Source organism: Pseudorasbora parva, chromosome 21, assembly GCF_024679245.1.
Source record: "Pseudorasbora parva isolate DD20220531a chromosome 21, ASM2467924v1, whole genome shotgun sequence".
In the NCBI taxonomy this organism is placed as follows: Eukaryota; Metazoa; Chordata; class Actinopteri; order Cypriniformes; family Gobionidae; genus Pseudorasbora; species Pseudorasbora parva.
Window position 1 is genome coordinate 4820843 of NC_090192.1, and position 17498 is coordinate 4838340.

Consider the following 17498-nt stretch of genomic DNA (forward strand, 5'->3'; position numbering starts at 1 on the left):
AATATTAAATAAAAAGTGTAAATCTGTTGTCATAAGGTGGCAGCAGCAGCTTTATAGTCACACACAGCACGAGTCAAATGAAAGCAAAGTAGCCATGGTACTATAGCGCTTTCATTCGAAATCTTAAGTAAAACTATAACATAACATTTGAGTTCAACAATAACTAAAGTAATTTATGCCACGATCTGTCTAAATAGTTGATTCTGATTGGCTGGAAGGTGTGCAATAAAAACATTTAATGCGCAGGTAGTTCCAAAGTCAGAAGCTCACACAGAGAGCGGAGATCACGCTGCAGATTCAGGAGCACAGCAATTTATCAACACCACCCCACGACTTTTAGTAATAAAATAGCTAAGCTAATCGATCACTACATTATATTTTTCAGCAGCCACGGGGTTACATCGCTATTTTCAAGTAATAAAAGCACATTTTAAATAATCTTCATTGTTAAAAGAGATGTACAGATGCAGGCGGAATCTCTCTATAATCTCTATAATTAATTCAAATAAATGCCATAATCCATTAATTCACAAATTGACGTATTTCTTTATAAAATTCTTTATTTCTGTGTCTGATTCAAAGGAGGCAGAATTCTGGATCTAGCGAGACGTATCTGACGAAAATAACTGTCACTATTACCCTTTCAGTCAAATATTGAGCTCCAAACATCAATAAAAGCATTAATTTGTCAATGCGTTGATGTGCGCGTTAGGGAAAGTAACACTTGACACTTTTTTATCATGTAAAAATGTATACCGGTATTATCGTGGGCGGTATGATATGGCACATCCCTAATTCAGAAGGTATTCACAATTCACTCAATAACACAATGACAAAGCAAAAAAACTGATTTGCAATAACTAATTTATATTAACAAATTGCATTATATACTTATATATAAAATGAAAGTAAAGTAAAACAGTTTAAACTTTAGCTTTTTAAGAGTTTAAGTCTCTGTTTTGTACTGCCAAATCTCTTTTAAAATATTGTTTTACCTCTGCTTCAGGTTAATAACAACGGGATTTTGACATTTGACGGGCCTCTTTCAGAGCTGGCACCCAATTATTTACTGTCACAAGTCAACAGAGACATCATTGCCCCACTTTGGACAAATATGGACAACACTGTCACTGGAAACATCTCCTACCGTCAGGTCACCAAAGGTGGACTCTTACTAGCAGCCTCAAACAACATTAACCAGTATTTTCCCAATCTGAACTTCACTGCTGCATGGCTGCTTATTGCTACTTGGGATAAAGTACCATATACTTTAACAACTCACAATCGGTAAGCTAGCCTATATGTTAAGGAAAAAGAATTTGCATTGATCGTTTTGCATCAAGGTAAATGTGCGGTCACGTTTTGTTGCGTATTCCCGATTTTGTTTAACCTTGTGTATTGCTACTCTCTTCATGGTTCCTTGTGCTTTGTTTTTTTTGATTCCTGGTTCTTTTTGGGTTTTTTTTTATTTAGTAAACTCCACTGCATTTAGATTCTCTCGCTCTCGTTTTTGAGTTTCACCAATGGCACATGTTTACAATTGCTTGGCGAAATTTCACAGGGGAAATCCAGTCATTCCAACAGGAATCTATGCAATCAAGAGTGATTTTGCTCATTTTCAAGTTGGTCACGTTTTGAGTTTGTTTGTTCACGTTTAAAGCTCATGTTCTTTATCTCTTTTTCTGTTCTGTTCATGTCTGAGGCCCCGTCCACGTTTTACATTTAGCTGTATATGTAAAAATGTTGTATTGTATCAGCGTTTCATTCAGACGGATCCGCCATTTTAGGAGCCTGAAACTGGTGTTTTTAAAACCGGGTTCAATAGTGGAAAAATCTAAAACCAACACCCTTGTGCATAGTTCAAATCATAATAATCATGAAACATTTCTGAACACTGTCATTATTTACACAGTGTTCATTACCCTTTTCTCATGGTTTCTCAAAACAAGTCATAAAAGTATAGAATATAATTGTGTAGTTCTAATAGGGGCTCATTGTAACACAGCGTTACAACCACTGATCTATATGTTGTAGCCACTGATCTATATAATGATTATATAGATCAGTGGTTAGTTACAACACACCCCATCTGTGCAACTGGGATTTAAACTGCGGCTTGTGTCTTCTGCTGTTAGATCAGCATTAAAGAACTATCTCAACTGTTAAATAACAGATATAAGATTACTATAATATCAGATTTGTCTTATTTTAAATAAACAAAAGACAGAGATGAACAATTAACTTAAGTAAGAATTAGCTTTTGCTATGGTTAAATAAATGTTCAGTGTTATCTTTCAAAGATTTTTTAATTTTGGCACAATTTTTTACTCTAAATAATGTTGAAATGGCAACTAGTAAATACACAAAGTTTCATCATCCTGGCATGTGTGGAAAGTGTTAAACCATGCATGTTACAACTAACCCGGCGTTAGGTTGTGCTCCGCGCTCCCCTATATTTTGTGAAACGGCGATGATCACTCCACATCCCGCATGGTAAAAGGGATACGGCTACAGCCACTGGGTATATGCGCACATTAATATGGCATCGTTTAATTACCTTATTTGCATTATTTAAGGGTTAGGTTTAGGTTAGGTGAGATTTTGCCTCACTTTTGACTATTGCTGTACCCCTTCTAGCCACAACTCCGTTGTTAATGCATTTATGTGGCAGAATTACAGCGCTATGCTTGTCTGGCATGTGTACTACATCATTTCAGACGAAGGGAAAAAACTTATTGGATAGGGAAAGCTCTGGCTTTGTGTGGATGAGGCCTGAGTTTCTTTTATAATACCTAGTTTGTTAAATAATTTAGTCTTCCTTAATCCTCTGCTTGTTTATCTCTATAGTTACTGATTGATTTAGTTCTGTTCAGGTGTGTCTAGTTAATTATCCCCCTCTTGTTTTCTGTGTATTTAACTTCATTGCAACCAACGATGGCACACGCAACAGAAAGCTGGTTGGAAAAATTACTTTTTCGTGAGCAGTGCATCACTACGCTACTGATAATAGACAGTGTGGGATTACAAATTTAAGAATACATTGTATTTAGCAATTTATTGTAAAGCAAATGACCCAGATTCCTGAGATTCTCACCTTTTGTTTGTAATGGCTCTCGGAGCCCCTGTTATCATTAGGCTGATTAGATTAGGATGGGGAGTCTATGGCAGGTCTTTTTACATATACCACATTTGCATTCTTTTGTTTAAATCGTTTCCTCCTCTACTGTGTAAATGCCTCCATCTGAAACGTGGATAAATTACAGTGTGTACTGTTTAGAATTAGACTTGGATGACTGCAGCTACCGACGGCATGCGTTTGCAATAAAGAGTAACGCCTGCTTGAAAGATATTCAAGTTCTCATGGTCTTCACTTCTGAGTTTCCAATAACAGTGAACCATTTTTGCCCACAAATTTCACTGAAATTTAATAATTTGCATAAAAGAAATAGGAAAGGTGTGTATGTTTATCAAAGCACAAGGTGGGAGTGGGGAGATAAATATCTTTATTTAAGGCACTAAAGAAATAATGAAGCATAAAGATGGCATTATGAGCCATTAGGATAATTTTCTTTTTCTTTTACAGAGTTCCTCTTTTCAAGTTGTTTTGGTCTCTGGTGGCTCTCTGTCTTTTGTCATGATGAACTATGGAAATATCTCCTCTACAGATCAATGGTTTCAGGTTAGAAAGAATCAGAACCATATCTCTGAACTTTGGCACTAAGATTATATTAGAGAACTTTGTGCCACAAAACTTTTGATGATAATGATATATTTTTCTTCTCAGGCTGGCTATGGCACAGTAAACTCAACGAATTATTCCTCAGTCCCTGTGACTGATGAAAATAAGCTGTCCAACTCCAGCAATGTCGATGTCCCGGGACGCTGGGCTTTCCGTGTTGATGGTGGACCTGAAGAGGGTAATCCTTTGACCCTGTGTGACAACTTTTTTTGATCAAATTATATCAGACACTTTAAGCTGTTGGAATACCATGCATAAAATATCCCTTATTCATTTTGTACAATTTTCATTTAGGGATTCCGGTTGGGCTTTGTTAAAACAAACCATTATAACCACTAAATCATTTACAATTTAATAGTATGATGTTCTTTTTTTAATGGCAGGAATTTTTTTACCTATATGGAGATGAGGATACAAAGAACCCTGCAGAGGATTTTGGAAGTTCTCCATTGATAACTCTGGAGCAGCCATTTGTATACTTTGGGCTTTTTTATAATCAATTATACGTAAGCAGCATTGTATCAGTCATGGAATTGTAAACTATCTCAGTTTTATCAAAACAACATATTCCACATTAAGACTGTTACTGGAAAGTCCAGATGACTAAGATTTCATTGTTTTGGTCTCATAAAGGTGAATAACAAGGGATACTTGACTTTTGAAGGACCTTTTCAACAGGAGTATCCAGATTATTTTCCTGCATACTCAACTAGAGACATCATTGCTCCACTGTGGACAGACATTGACATTACACGCAAAGGAACCATCTCTTACCGACAAGTAACAGATGGTCATCTCTTGAATCGGGCTTCTAGAGACATAAACCAGTATTACCCCGACTTGAACTTCTCTGCCTCATGGGTTTTTATTGCAACGTGGGATAAAGTGCCGTATTATAGATACAGACGGACAGTAAGTCTATTTTTGATTAGACTGAAATAGCAGCAGTTTCTTTAGCATATAAATTTGTGATAATAATAATAATAATACCTTTTATTTAAAGGCGCCTTTCAGGACACTCAAGGACACCGTACAGACAAGATATAAAAGATAATAAAATATAAAGCAAACAAAACACAACTTACACATGAATCAATCAATCAATTAATCATATCATTAAAAGCTAATCTAAACAGATGTGTTTTTATCTGAACTTTAAATTGGGAAATTGAATCAGACTGTCGAATGAGTAATGGTAGAGAGTTCACCACCAAAAGAGCTCAGCTTGAAATTTGGAACAGACAATAGTTCTGCCCTAGATGATCTCAGAGAACGAACAGGAGTATACAGATGAAGAAGGTGCCAAATTGTTTAGAGCTTTATATGTAAGGAGTATAATTTTGTAATGTACGCGGTAACAGACAGGAAGCCGGTGCAATTTAAAAAGAATAGGAGTGATATGATCAGAGATACGTGAGTGGGTAACAATCCTGGCTGCTGAATTCTGAATTAACTGCAATCTGTGAAGATGTTTTTCAGAATTACCAAATAAAAGAGAATTACAATAATCAATCCGGGATGTAACCAAGGCATGAATAAGTACTTCGGTGTTGTGTTGGGAAAGTGAAGAACGGAGTCTAGCAATGTTACGTATATGAAAAAATGCAATGCGTGAGATATTATTAATATTTGAGCCAAAAGAAAGTAAACCATCAAGTATAACCCCCAGGCTTTTCACTTCGGTGGAGAAGTTAACCAGACAATTATCAATAGCCAGATTGAAGGATTGGGCTTTGGATAGAACAGATTTAGTACCAACAAGAAGGGCCTCAGTTTTGTTGGTATTTAACTTAAAAAAATTATTAGTCATCCAGATGTTTACATCCTGCAAGCATTTAGTAAGATTAGAGGGGGGATGGAAATCGTCAGGCCTTGTAGAGATATAAATTTGTGTATCATCAGCATAAAATGGAAATTAATACCATAGGATCGAAAAATGTCCTAAGGAAACAATATCCCATGTTCTCTGTATTTTATGTATTATTTCCCTTTATCTTACAGGAGTCGACCTTTCAAGTGGTTTTGGTCTCTGGCAAAAACATGTCATTCACACTCATGCATTATGGTAGTATTGCCCCTGCCATGCAGCCTGTTAACCCTCTATGGTACGCAATATGATTTAAATGAGAAAAAAATTATTTGTGGTGTTTTTCCTGCTTAAAATAGGACACTTTAACAATAGCAATAAAAAAATTCATTATTTTTATTTTTATTTATTTTTTAAAAGTTTGTTGCCTCAAGGCAACATTGTACCACAACGGACAAATTTAAACTTTTTACGTTTTCTTGTAGAAAAAAATGAATAAATGTATTGAAAAAATCAATTTCTTTAACCAGAGACCTGAACAAACACATTTATCCAGTTTATAATGTATTACAAATTTCATATTTAATAAAAAGCAACATTTCAAATTCAGGTGTTGCTCTCAGGCAACATTGTACCATCGTGGAACATGTATTACCAAACCATTACATCAAGCCATCACATCAAGTTATTACATCAAGTTATTATATCATATCATAACCATCTTCATCCTCATTTCCATCTTCGATCTCACCCTCACTCTCTCCCTACCGGATTGTCACTATGGCCTGATCTTCCTCATCACGACACCTCATCCTCATCCTCATCAGTGGTGTTTTATACCTTTTTTGAGTGCTATAGAAAATGTGCAGATCATAATAAATGCAGTTATAGTATGTGTATTACTATTTTTATACATGCATTACAATATTGTGCAAAAATGCAGATATATTTAGATAATTCTAACTCTTTTCCTTACAAATATGCTGTATTTGTATCCAACATAGTGTGTCTGCTATGGCCTTACACGATTCCATTATGGTACAATGTTGCCTTGAGGCAACACACAGTTTTTTGTTATTTACTTTAAAACATTTGATGATATATAATGTAAAGTTCTTGAAAATACTTCTTTACTAACCAGTGAAGGTGACTCATATTTTTGTGGGTGATTATCTGGACAGGAAATTAGTGAAAAATGCCATTTTCATTGGAGAAAATATGGAGTCATGTGACCTGTGCACATGACTGAAACAGGACACAAAATGGACCCCTGTGGGTCATGTGACCCATTTTTTTACACTTTTATTGGTTAGTTTTTGAGTTCTTCTTCCCAGGGATAGGTTTGAACAATACATTGGTGTTTCATTTGATTAAGAATAATCTAAAATAGACTATGTAAAGAAATTTGAAAAAGACACTGAAATCAAAATAAATTATTTTTATCACTGTGACACATTGAGGAAAATAAGTACTTGAACACCCTGCTATTTTGCAAGTTCTCCCACTTAGAAATCATGGAGGGGTCTGAAATTGTCATCATAGGTGCAAGTCAAGTTGTATGATACGGCTGCAAATAAGTATTTGAACACCTGAGAAAATCAATGTTAATATTTTGTAAAGTAGCCTTTGTTTGCAATTACAGGGGTCAAACATTTCCTGTAGGTTTTCACCAGGTTTGCACACACTGCAGGAGGGATTTCGGCCCACTCTTCCACACAGATCTTCTCTAGATCAGTCAGGTTTGGCCTGTCGCTGAGAAACACAGAGTTTGAGCTCCCTCCAAAGATTCTCTATTGGGTTTAGGTCTGGAGACTGGCTAGGCAACGCCAGAACCTTGATATGCTTCTTACAGAGCCACTCCTTGGTTATCCTGTCTGTGTGCTTCGGGTCATTGTCATGTTGGAAGACCCAGCCTTGACCCATCTTCAATGCTCTAACTGAGGGAAGGAGGTTGTTCCCCAAAATCTTGCAATACATGGCCCTGGTCATCCTCTCCTTAATACAGTGCAGTCGCCCTGTCCCATGTGCAGAAAAACACCCCAAAGCATGATGCTACCACCCCCATGCTTCACAGTAGGGATGGTGTTCTTGGGATTGTACTCATCATTCTTCTTCCTCCAAACACGTTTAGTGGAATTATGACCAAAAAGTTATATTTTGGTCTCATCTGACCACATGACTTTCTCCCATGACTCCTCTGGATCATCCAAATGGTCACTGGCAAACTTAAGATGGGCCTGGCCATGTGCTGGTTTAAGAAGGGGAACCTTCTGTGCCATGCATGATTTCAAACCATGACGTCTTAGTGTATTACCAACAGTAACCTTGGGAACGGTGGTCCCAGCTCTTTTCAGGTCATTGACCAGCACCTCCCGTGTAGTTCTGGACTGATTTCTCACCTTTCTTAGGATCATTGAGACCCCACGAGGTGAGATCTTGCATGAAGCCCCAGTCTGAGGGAGATTTACAGTCATGTTTAGCTTCTTCCATTTTCTAATGATTGCTCCAACAGTGGACCTTTTTTCACCAAGCTGCTTGACAATTTCCCCGTAGCCCTTTCCAGCCTTGTGGAGGTGTACAATTTTGTCTCTAGTGTCTTTGGACAGCTCTTTGGTCTTGGTCATGTTAGTAGTTGGATTCTTACTGACTGTATGGGGTGGACAGGTGTCTTTATGCAACTAACAACCTCAAACAGGTGCATCTAATTTAAGATAATAAATGGAGTGGAGGTGGACATTTTAAAAGCAGACTAACAGGTCTTTGAGGGTCAGAATTCTAGCTGATAGACAGGTGTTCAAATACTTATTTGCAGCTGTATCATACAAATACATAGTTTAAAATTCATATATTATGATTTCTGGATTTTTAAAAAAAGATTATGTCTCTAACAGTGGACATGCAGCTACGATGACATTTCAGATCCCTCCATGATTTCCAAGTGGGAGCACTTGCAAAAAAGCAGGGTGTTCAAATACTTATTTTCCTCACTGTACGTGCATCTAAACTTTTGTCTTATTTCATTGACAGTCTGGATATGACACAAGTGATTCAACTGATTTATTTACAATTCCTGTCTCTGACACCACAAACCTGCCATACACAAGCAATGTCGACATCATGGGTCGATGGGTATTTCGAACTGATACTACATCACAAAACAATGGTACAGTAATTAAATAATCAAAAATACATGGCATTTATTGTATATCATGTTTAAAAGTTATTTATCATTCAAAACGTAGAACAATTAAGTGGGTAATTTTGTGAACAGTTGAGAGTTAGAAATAAATGAAAATGCTGTGCTGAAAAATAAATGCTTTTGCTTTCAGGACTGTTTTATCCATTTAGGAATGGGCACAGATTTCAACTGGATTCGGAATTAGCATTTCCGGTCTATTTGCGAACACCATTTTCTTACCTCGGGCTCACATACAGCAATATTTATGTGAGGACACTCATTAATGCAACTCTATTTTGACTTTCTCAAGCAATTTATCACTTATACTATCCATTAAAAGTATTTTTTTTATTATGTGTTATTTCAAACCCTTTTAGGTTTACACAAATGGATTTCTTTCTTTCGAATGGACATTGTTTCCTCAAAGTCCTCGACCTCTTCCTGCTTACACACATGTAGACATAGTTGCTCCACTATGGACAGATATTGACAACAGTGACTTTTACTTCCAAGAATTCAGTAGTGCCCGAGTACTACAGCGAGCTACAGCTGATATACGTCAATATTTTCCTCAAACAAATTTTACTGCAGACTCAGTTCTTGTTTGTACTTGGGATAATGTGAGATATTATAACACTTCAGCACAGGTATTTGTTTCATTATTTGTTTTTAGTTGTCTTGTGACTATGATGATTTAATGTTGTGGTGTTTTTTTTTCTTTAGAATTCATCTTTTCAAGTACTGCTGATCTCAGTTTCTGGTTTGTCATTTATTGTATTTAATTATGGCAATATTCCACAAACTGAGCATATTGCACTGGTGAGAGCTTTTCAAAGCCCTTTTTATTATTTTATAGTTATATATTATATAGTATTATTTATTTAAACATTTAATAACTTGCATTGTTCTAGACAGTTCAAATGTATTTATAGGGATAATTGATGTGAATTAATGTGAGATGATTTTATTGTAGAATTAGCTACAGCTCTTCTTATACATAAACCTGCAACAATCATATTTGTAATCATTATTTAGGCTGGATATGACACTATTGATTCAACCAGTTATTTTACAATTCCTGTGTCTAATGTCGCTAACCTGACCCACTCATCAAATGTCAATGTTATGGGCCGTTGGGCTTTTCGTGTCGACACTTTGCCAGCAAAACTTGGTAATACATTTTGTCTTTCTTCTTTTAAACATACTTAAATGTTAACAGTTAGACTAAGGAAAATGCAACAACATGTTTTTTTCCAGGTTTGTTTTATCCGACTGGCTCTTCGGTCTCTCTCTGTCGAAGTAATGCAATGTCATCAGCTGTGGACTTGCAGTATCCTTTCTTGTACTTTGGACGCAAATACCAGAACATATATGTAAGATGTTAAACACATTACATTTGATCATGTATTCTTTTGTTAAATCTTTTAGTTAAATCTTCGTATCTTTACTATAGGTCAACAATAATGGATATTTGACATTTGATAAACCATTTTATGAAAGACTACCCGAGGCTTTCCCTGCCAACTCTACTAGAGACATTATAGCTCCACTCTGGGCAATGTTTGACTGTAGTGTCAATAGAAGCATCTCCTACCGCCGGATAACTCAAGGCCGAATACTGGACAGGGCGAGAAATGATGTCAAACAGTATTTCCCTCTGTTTGGGATCTCAGTACAAAAAGTCCTCATTGTTACTTGGGATAAAGTGCCCTACTTGAACGACTCCTTGACGGTGTGTTGATTGAATGGTTACACAAATCTTCTTTAACCTTCTTAAACTAATTTAAGTTTAATATAAATGTAGTCAGAGATTGAAATAGTTTTAGAAGTATTGCATACATTTAGCATAATTTTGTTAAAATTAGTTTTCTCATTGAAATCCTTTGTTTTATTTGACTTTTCATAGGAATCCTCCTTCCAAGTCATTCTAATAATGTGCAGGACTCTTTCATTTGTCATAATGAACTACGGAAATATCTCTTCAACTGATCAAAGTTTTCAGGTTGGACAGAATAAAAATCTTTGAGGCTCAGACCTTAAATAAATTGTGGTCTACTGGCTGATTAATAATAATAATTATTATTGTTTTTTGTTGTTTACTCAGGCTGGCTATGACACAGTAAACTCAACAAATTATTTTTCAATCCCTGTGGCTGATGAAAGTAAACTCTCCAACTCCAGCAATGTCAATATGCCAGGACGCTGGGCATTCCGCGTTGATGGCGGGCCTGAGGAGGGTAACACCACTGTTTAATATGAAGAATATCACATTTTTTTTATAAATAGCCATTAAATATAACTTTACACAACACTTTAAACATTCATAATGATACTGTTGGAAATATTAGGAATATTTTACCCATATGGAGATGCAGAGGATGAAAAAACCCCACAGTCGGATGATGGAAGTTCTCCTGCGATCCCCTTGCGACGGCCATTTGTGTACTTTGGCCATGTATATGACAAAATATTTGTAAGAAGCATTCATTAATGACATTCATTAATGTGTATTCAACATAGAGGCTGTTTCTTAAAAATCCAGCTAACATATTTTGATCCTTCAGGTAAATAAGAATGGCGTCCTGACCTTTGATGAGCCACTTTACATATCTTATCCCAATGATTTTCCTGCATACTTGAATAGAGACATCATTGCTCCACTGTGGACAGACATTAATAATATCAGGAAAGGAACCATCTCTTACCAACAAGTAACAGATGGTCATCTCTTGAATCGGGCCTCAAAAGATATAAACCAATATTACCCCAACTTGAACTTCTCTGCTTCGTGGGTTTTTATTGCTACATGGGATAAAGTGCAGCATTATGGAAACAGTGAAGCAGTACGTTTTTCTATCAATTTGCATGCACTTTTATTGCATAGTATTTTCATAGAACTGAAATTTATGGCAAATCCAGAATGATGCTTGCATTAATGATGAATTCTCTCTTCCAGGAGTCGACCTTCCAGGTGGTTTTGGTGTCTGGAAAAAACCTGTCATTTACACTCATGCATTATGATCATATCACCCCCACCTCAGCTGCAGAGGTAAAGCAGTGTGGAAAATACGTTAATAGTTTATGATCTTTAGTATTGTGAAATGCTTATGGATTTAATGGATTGTTTTCTTTGTTTTCTTTATTCACACTCCGGATATGACACAATTTCTCTCTACTAATTTCTTTTCAATTCCTGTTTCTGACATCACAAACCTGCCATACACAAGCAATGTCAACGTCATGGGTCGATGGGCATTTCGTGTTGACAATTCATCAGAAGGAAATGGTAAATGTGTCTTAATGAAATGTGCCATTTACCTTATTTTCAGATGTCTAATTTTATACTTGGAGTCTCAAAACATGCATTTGTTTTTTTCTTTAAATAGTGTAACAGCGTATAGGTATGTATGTAACATCTGCCTCTGATTTGTTTTACAGGATTTTCTGACAGAACTAACCCTCAAGGTACAGAACATTAAAATAATTGATCCATCTGTCTTTGGTAAAACATGGCTTAAAAGCAGTGCTGCTTGAGAAGCTCATGGGTAAAACAACATTGTGTCTTTTGTGTGTTTGCAGCTTCAGATGATCTTCCCTGTGCTCAGGTATGTGGAAGAACCACATTTACCGCCAGCAACAGGATAGTAGGAGGCCAGAACGCTTCAGCTGGACGCTGGCCGTGGCAGGCTAGCATTCTTCTGAGCAACAGACACTTCTGTGGAGGTTCTCTCATCAACAAAGAGTGGGTGCTGACCGCTGCCCACTGTGTTGATAGGTAAACTCATTCAAATAAATACTTTCATAGATGTTTTGAGTTCACATTTTATTGCGGAATTGATTTAACCTTATTAAAGCCTACTGTTTCAAATATTAATATTCAAATTTCTAAGGGCAACATGATCAAAATTTTGCTGAAAGTTCATTTGTACACAATCTACTACTTTTGCTGTGAAAGCTTTTCTGATTTTAAGAAAGTAACTGTAAGAATAACTTTGGTAATATTAGTAATATTTCAAGATGAAGATCTGGACTGAAGCTACACTATATTTCTAAAAGTTTTGGATTCTTAATCCGTAGGGTTTAATATGGAGTCGGCCCATCATTTGCAGCTATAACAGCTTCCTCTTCTGGGAAGGCTTTCCACAAGGTTTAGGAGTGTGTTTATTAGAATTTTTGACCATTCTTCTTGAAGTGTGTTTGTGAGGTCAGGCACTGATGTTGGACCAGAAGGCCTGGCTCTCAGTCTCCGCTCTAATTCATCCCAAAGCTGTTCTATCGGTTGAGCTCAGGACTCTGTGCAGGCCAGTCAAGTTCCTCCACACCAAACTCGCTCATCCATGTCTTTATGGACCGACGCTTCGTGCACTGGAGCACAGTCATGGTGGAGCAGGAAGGGGCCGTCCCCAAACTGAAGTTTCCCACAAAGTTGGGAGCATGAAATTGTCCAAAATGTCTTGGTATGCTGAAGCATCAAGAGTTCTTTACACTGAAACTAAGGGGCCAAGCCCAACCCCTGAAAAACAAACCCACACATTAACCCCCCTCCACTAAACTTAACATTTGGCACAATGCAGTCAGGCAAGTCCCATTCACCTGGCAACCGCCAAACCCAGACTCATCAATTGATTTTTGCAAGACAGAGAAGCGTGATTGGTCACTCCAGAGAACACGTCTCACTGCTCTAGAGTCCAGTGGCGGCTGCTTTACTCCACTGCATCCCACACTTTGCATTGCTCTTGGTGATGTAAGGCTTGGAGCTGCTCGGCCATGGAAACCCATTCCATGAACCTCTCTACATACTGTTCTTGAGCTCATCTGAAGGCCACAGAAGATTGGCGGTCTGTAGCTGTTGACTCTGCAGAAAGTTGGTGACTTCTGTGCACTGTGACCCTCAGCATGCGCTGACCCCGCTCTGTGATTTTACGTGGCCTACCACTTCGTGGCTGAGGTGCTGTTGTTCCCAATGGCTTCCACTACTGTTATAATCCCACTAACAGTTGAGCGTGGAATATTTAGTAGAGGGGATATGTCAGGAATGCACTTTTGCAACCTATCACGGCACCACGCTTGAGTTCACTGAGCTCCTGAAAGCGACCCATTCTTTCACTAATGTTTGTGTGAAGTGTCTGCATGCCTGGGTGCTTGATTTTTAAACACCTGTGGTCATGAAGTGATTAAAATTACTTAGATTTACCTGACTATCTATATTTATTTTTCTTTCTTTTTTTTCGTTCAAATGTAAGTATCAAATATGATCCATCAGGCTTTTAAGCAAGGTATATTTGTTCATGTCTCAATCATTATATTGCATTACATTATATGCTTTAGAACTACAGAGCTCTAATCATCAAATTAAATATCATCTGATTTCAGGGCTTAATAGAGATGGTGGCTGTGAGACTGACACTGAGACTCCTCCAATGAGACTGAACCTTTCTGTTCAGGTGCCCACCCTTGAGCACTTCGCTCCCAAAGCTCTGTGCTTCAGGTGTCAGATGCCGTTATGCTAAGGTTGAGCTGATCATGCGCTCCCTCCCACTGAGATGGGCTTGGTTGAGTATTCAGATCCTTAAGCATTAGCCCTAAGTTCATGCAGTGACAGTTCTTGAATTGTACACCTGTCTGAGGCCTCCTTGATAAGCTCGTTATATATAACTCCAATTGGTTAATGGGTTGTGATGTTGATACATTGGCTCGGGGGGCTATGTGATAATATTCCAAGCCTATGAGTTCCACGTGGATGCTTGAAGCTAGATTTCCTATTTAGTTGTTGGTCGTTTCTGGGCCTCCTCAACAGCAGTCTTTAGGTTGAACTAGAGGGCTAGTTTTTAATAACATGGTTCCCTATAGCTTTGCAGAATAAAATCACCTAGTACCTAGTCAGTACTCCACTCGTTTTAGAGGGTCGTTCTGCAGAGTACTGCTTCCTGGGGCTAGTCTAAAGGTTGAGGGCTTTCTTTATTTTTTAAAATAGAGCTAGGGTACTCTCCTTTCTAGGGTCCTATGCATAGTATCCAGCCTCTACAGTGCTTTGGTACTCTGTAGATCCTGGGGAAACCCCTTCAGGATGAGCATTGTAACACCCCTTGGTCGCAAAGGTCGGTATGCTCCCAGGATGCCCATCTCCTGGTTGTGAGACTCTGTTTAAGAATCACCTTGTTGGCCAGTTAGCCTCCCTGGTGACACTGGGAGTTGACGTATGTCCCCTAATGGTGACTGGCCAGGCTCTTTTGAACCATGACCGTATCCTCTTAAAGGAACCTCTTCCCAAAGAAAAAAAATGAAGATTTGGGTTCCAAGCCTTGAGCAGCCTTGAACAAGTCCTTCTTTTTACATTGCAAAGGTACTTTTTCATTGAGCCTTACAGCTTAGGCAGTGGCCACAGGGAGTAATGTCACTGACAGCTTAGTGTCTGGCCCAAAGGGGGAGTGGCTCTGGTACTTCAGTTGAAACTACTAGTATTAGTGCCTTCTCACAGCCATTTCTTGGCATGCACTTCCCTCAGCAAGGCAGTGTGAGTATTTTATAATTTCCCATAGGGCTCTGAAAAGAGAACATCTCAAGTTACGCATGTAACCATTGGTCCCTGAGAACAGGGAACAAGTCTCTGCATCTCTTAGCCATGTCTCGGCTACCTGCTGAACAGTCCCTTCAGATGAGAAGCAATAACATGTTCTCTAGGTGCTCCTTATTTTTATTTTTATAATTATTATCTATTGATTATTATCATGCTTAGGGATTTCCCATAAGGCTCTGATGCAATAAAGGCTCAATAAACAGGAACATTTATTATTCAATTTTTCTGACTAAATATATCAGGTTTTACAGGTTTAAAACTCTTCTTGACTACTTTATCTATTTCTATATATTTCAGTTTTCAATATTACATCTTTTCTTTAACCGTGGTTTTGGGGCAACAGACCCAGGAAGGCTTCAACCCCAATGAAGTGTTCAGAGATGTGAAGGCAGTCATCAAACATCCCAGTTACAACAGTCTTACGAAAAACAATGATATCGCTCTGCTCAAACTGAGCTCTCCCGTCACCTTCACTGACTACATCAGACCGGTGTGTCTGGCATCTCATCGCAGTGTGTTTAACAGCGGCACAGACAGCTGGGTCACCGGATGGGGAAACATTGGTGAAGGAGGTGAGAATTCATTCCTATTTCATTCATTAGTTACATTAAACTCAACAGGAAAATAACTACTCATGTCTTTCCTACAGTGTCCCTCCCGTCCCCTAATGTTCTACAGGAAGTCGAGGTTCCTGTAATTGGTAACAGACAGTGCAGCTGTCTCTATGGAGCTGGAGAGATAACAGACAACATGATCTGTGCTGGTCTGCTGGAGGGAGGCAAGGACTCATGTCAGGTACACAAACCCTGTTCAAAGTAAATAGTATTTGCGTCTGAAATCATATACTTCCCTACTATGTAGCATGTGAAAAACAGTACACCAACAGAGTAGTATGCCCGAAGTAACTAAAAAATATAAAACTTTCCACTTAAAACTATGTTATTCTATTCTGTACTTTTATAGCCTAGAAATCTAGACGCACCCTAGTGGCAGCAAATCTAATCTGCCGCGAGTATCGTCTAGCAACTCTCAATACCCTTCTGAGCTGTAAAAACCAAACTCTCGTCAGGCCAATCATACCATGCATAGAGTATGTGGGTGGGGCTTAACATAATGACGGAAGAGTTGCGCTTGCGTGCTTCTAGTAAACACAGAAGCTGGCAAACAGCTGTCTTTCGAATCAGCTTTGACCATGACTCTGGAAGATTTGGAGTTAAGCTTTTCTCTGAGAAAAGAAAAAAGAACGGCACTGAAGTCATTCTTAAAAAGGGAAGATGTGTTCGGAGTTTTGCTGACCGGATACGGCGAAAGTTTAATCTTCACATGTTCACTAGCTTCAACTAGCTCATCTTCACATTGCCCTGGTTGGTGTAGCGCTATCCTATCGCGTGTTTATCCAACCGTTTATCCGCCCCTCGGATTGAGCTGTCAATGGTGAGTTTCCAGACCAAACATCTTGATGTGGTCTTGCTTGTCAGGCTAGTACTTTAATTCATTCTATTGAGAAACCACAAGAAAAATGTGAATAAAGGCTGGGAGCCAATGTTCAGAAATTATTAATTATTATGTTTTTAAGGGTTAGTTCACCCAAAAATGAAATTGATGTCATTAATGACTCACCCTAATGTTGTTCCACACCCGTAAGACCTCCATTCATCTTCTGTAAACAGTTTAAGATATTTTATATTTAGTGGCTGATTCTGTTATGTAGTTCATAAAAGTGCATCTATCCATCATATAACTGCTCCATATGGCTCCAGGGATTAATAAAGGCCGTCTGAAGCAAAGTGGCATGTTTGTGTAAGAAAACACTCTTTTACTTGATCTTTTAGAACAAGTCGACTAACGCACCGCTGACCATCGGAAGCTCGTTATTTTAATGAAACAGAAATCATTCTAAAATGCTGATTTGCTGATAAAACTTTACTACTTTATTATCAATGTCAATGTTGCTTCATATTTTTTGTGGAAGCATGATAAAAAAAAGTTGTCCAGAATTCCTTTATGGAAAGAAAGTTCAAAAGATCAGCATTTATTTGAAATACAGGTCCTTCTCAAAAAATTAGCATATTGTGATAAAGTTCATTATTTTCCATAATGTAATGATAAAAATTAAACTTTCATATATTTTAGATTTATTGTACACCAACTGAAATATTTGAGGTCTTTTATTGTTTTAATTCTGATGATTTTGGTA

The 17498-nt window shown here is 37.8% G+C and overlaps 1 protein-coding gene and 1 pseudogene across 3 annotated transcripts in view; both read left to right on the forward strand.

Annotated features, from left to right (window-relative positions):
* The window catches only part of LOC137055442 (sushi, nidogen and EGF-like domain-containing protein 1), a 13397-nt gene extending 3317 nt beyond the window's left edge, over positions 1-10080 (forward strand). Inside the window, exons 3-13 of one of the 3 annotated variants that reach the window (XM_067429208.1) lie at positions 1007-1287; positions 3584-3679; positions 3785-3917; positions 4123-4245; positions 4373-4651; positions 5741-5834; positions 8572-8709; positions 8876-8991; positions 9102-9371; positions 9448-9543; positions 10025-10080. In XM_067429208.1, the coding sequence (XP_067285309.1) occupies positions 3837-3917; positions 4123-4245; positions 4373-4651; positions 5741-5834; positions 8572-8709; positions 8876-8991; positions 9102-9371; positions 9448-9543; positions 10025-10027 (1200 nt within the window). In that variant the 5' untranslated portion in view covers positions 1007-1287; positions 3584-3679; positions 3785-3836 and the 3' untranslated portion in view covers positions 10028-10080. The other 2 variants (XR_010900009.1, XR_010900010.1) reach the window with 2 other exon arrangements.
* A 1331-nt stretch (positions 10081-11411) lies between these two features.
* LOC137056510 (transmembrane protease serine 9-like) overlaps positions 11412-17498 on the forward strand; it is a 49375-nt pseudogene continuing 43288 nt past the window's right edge.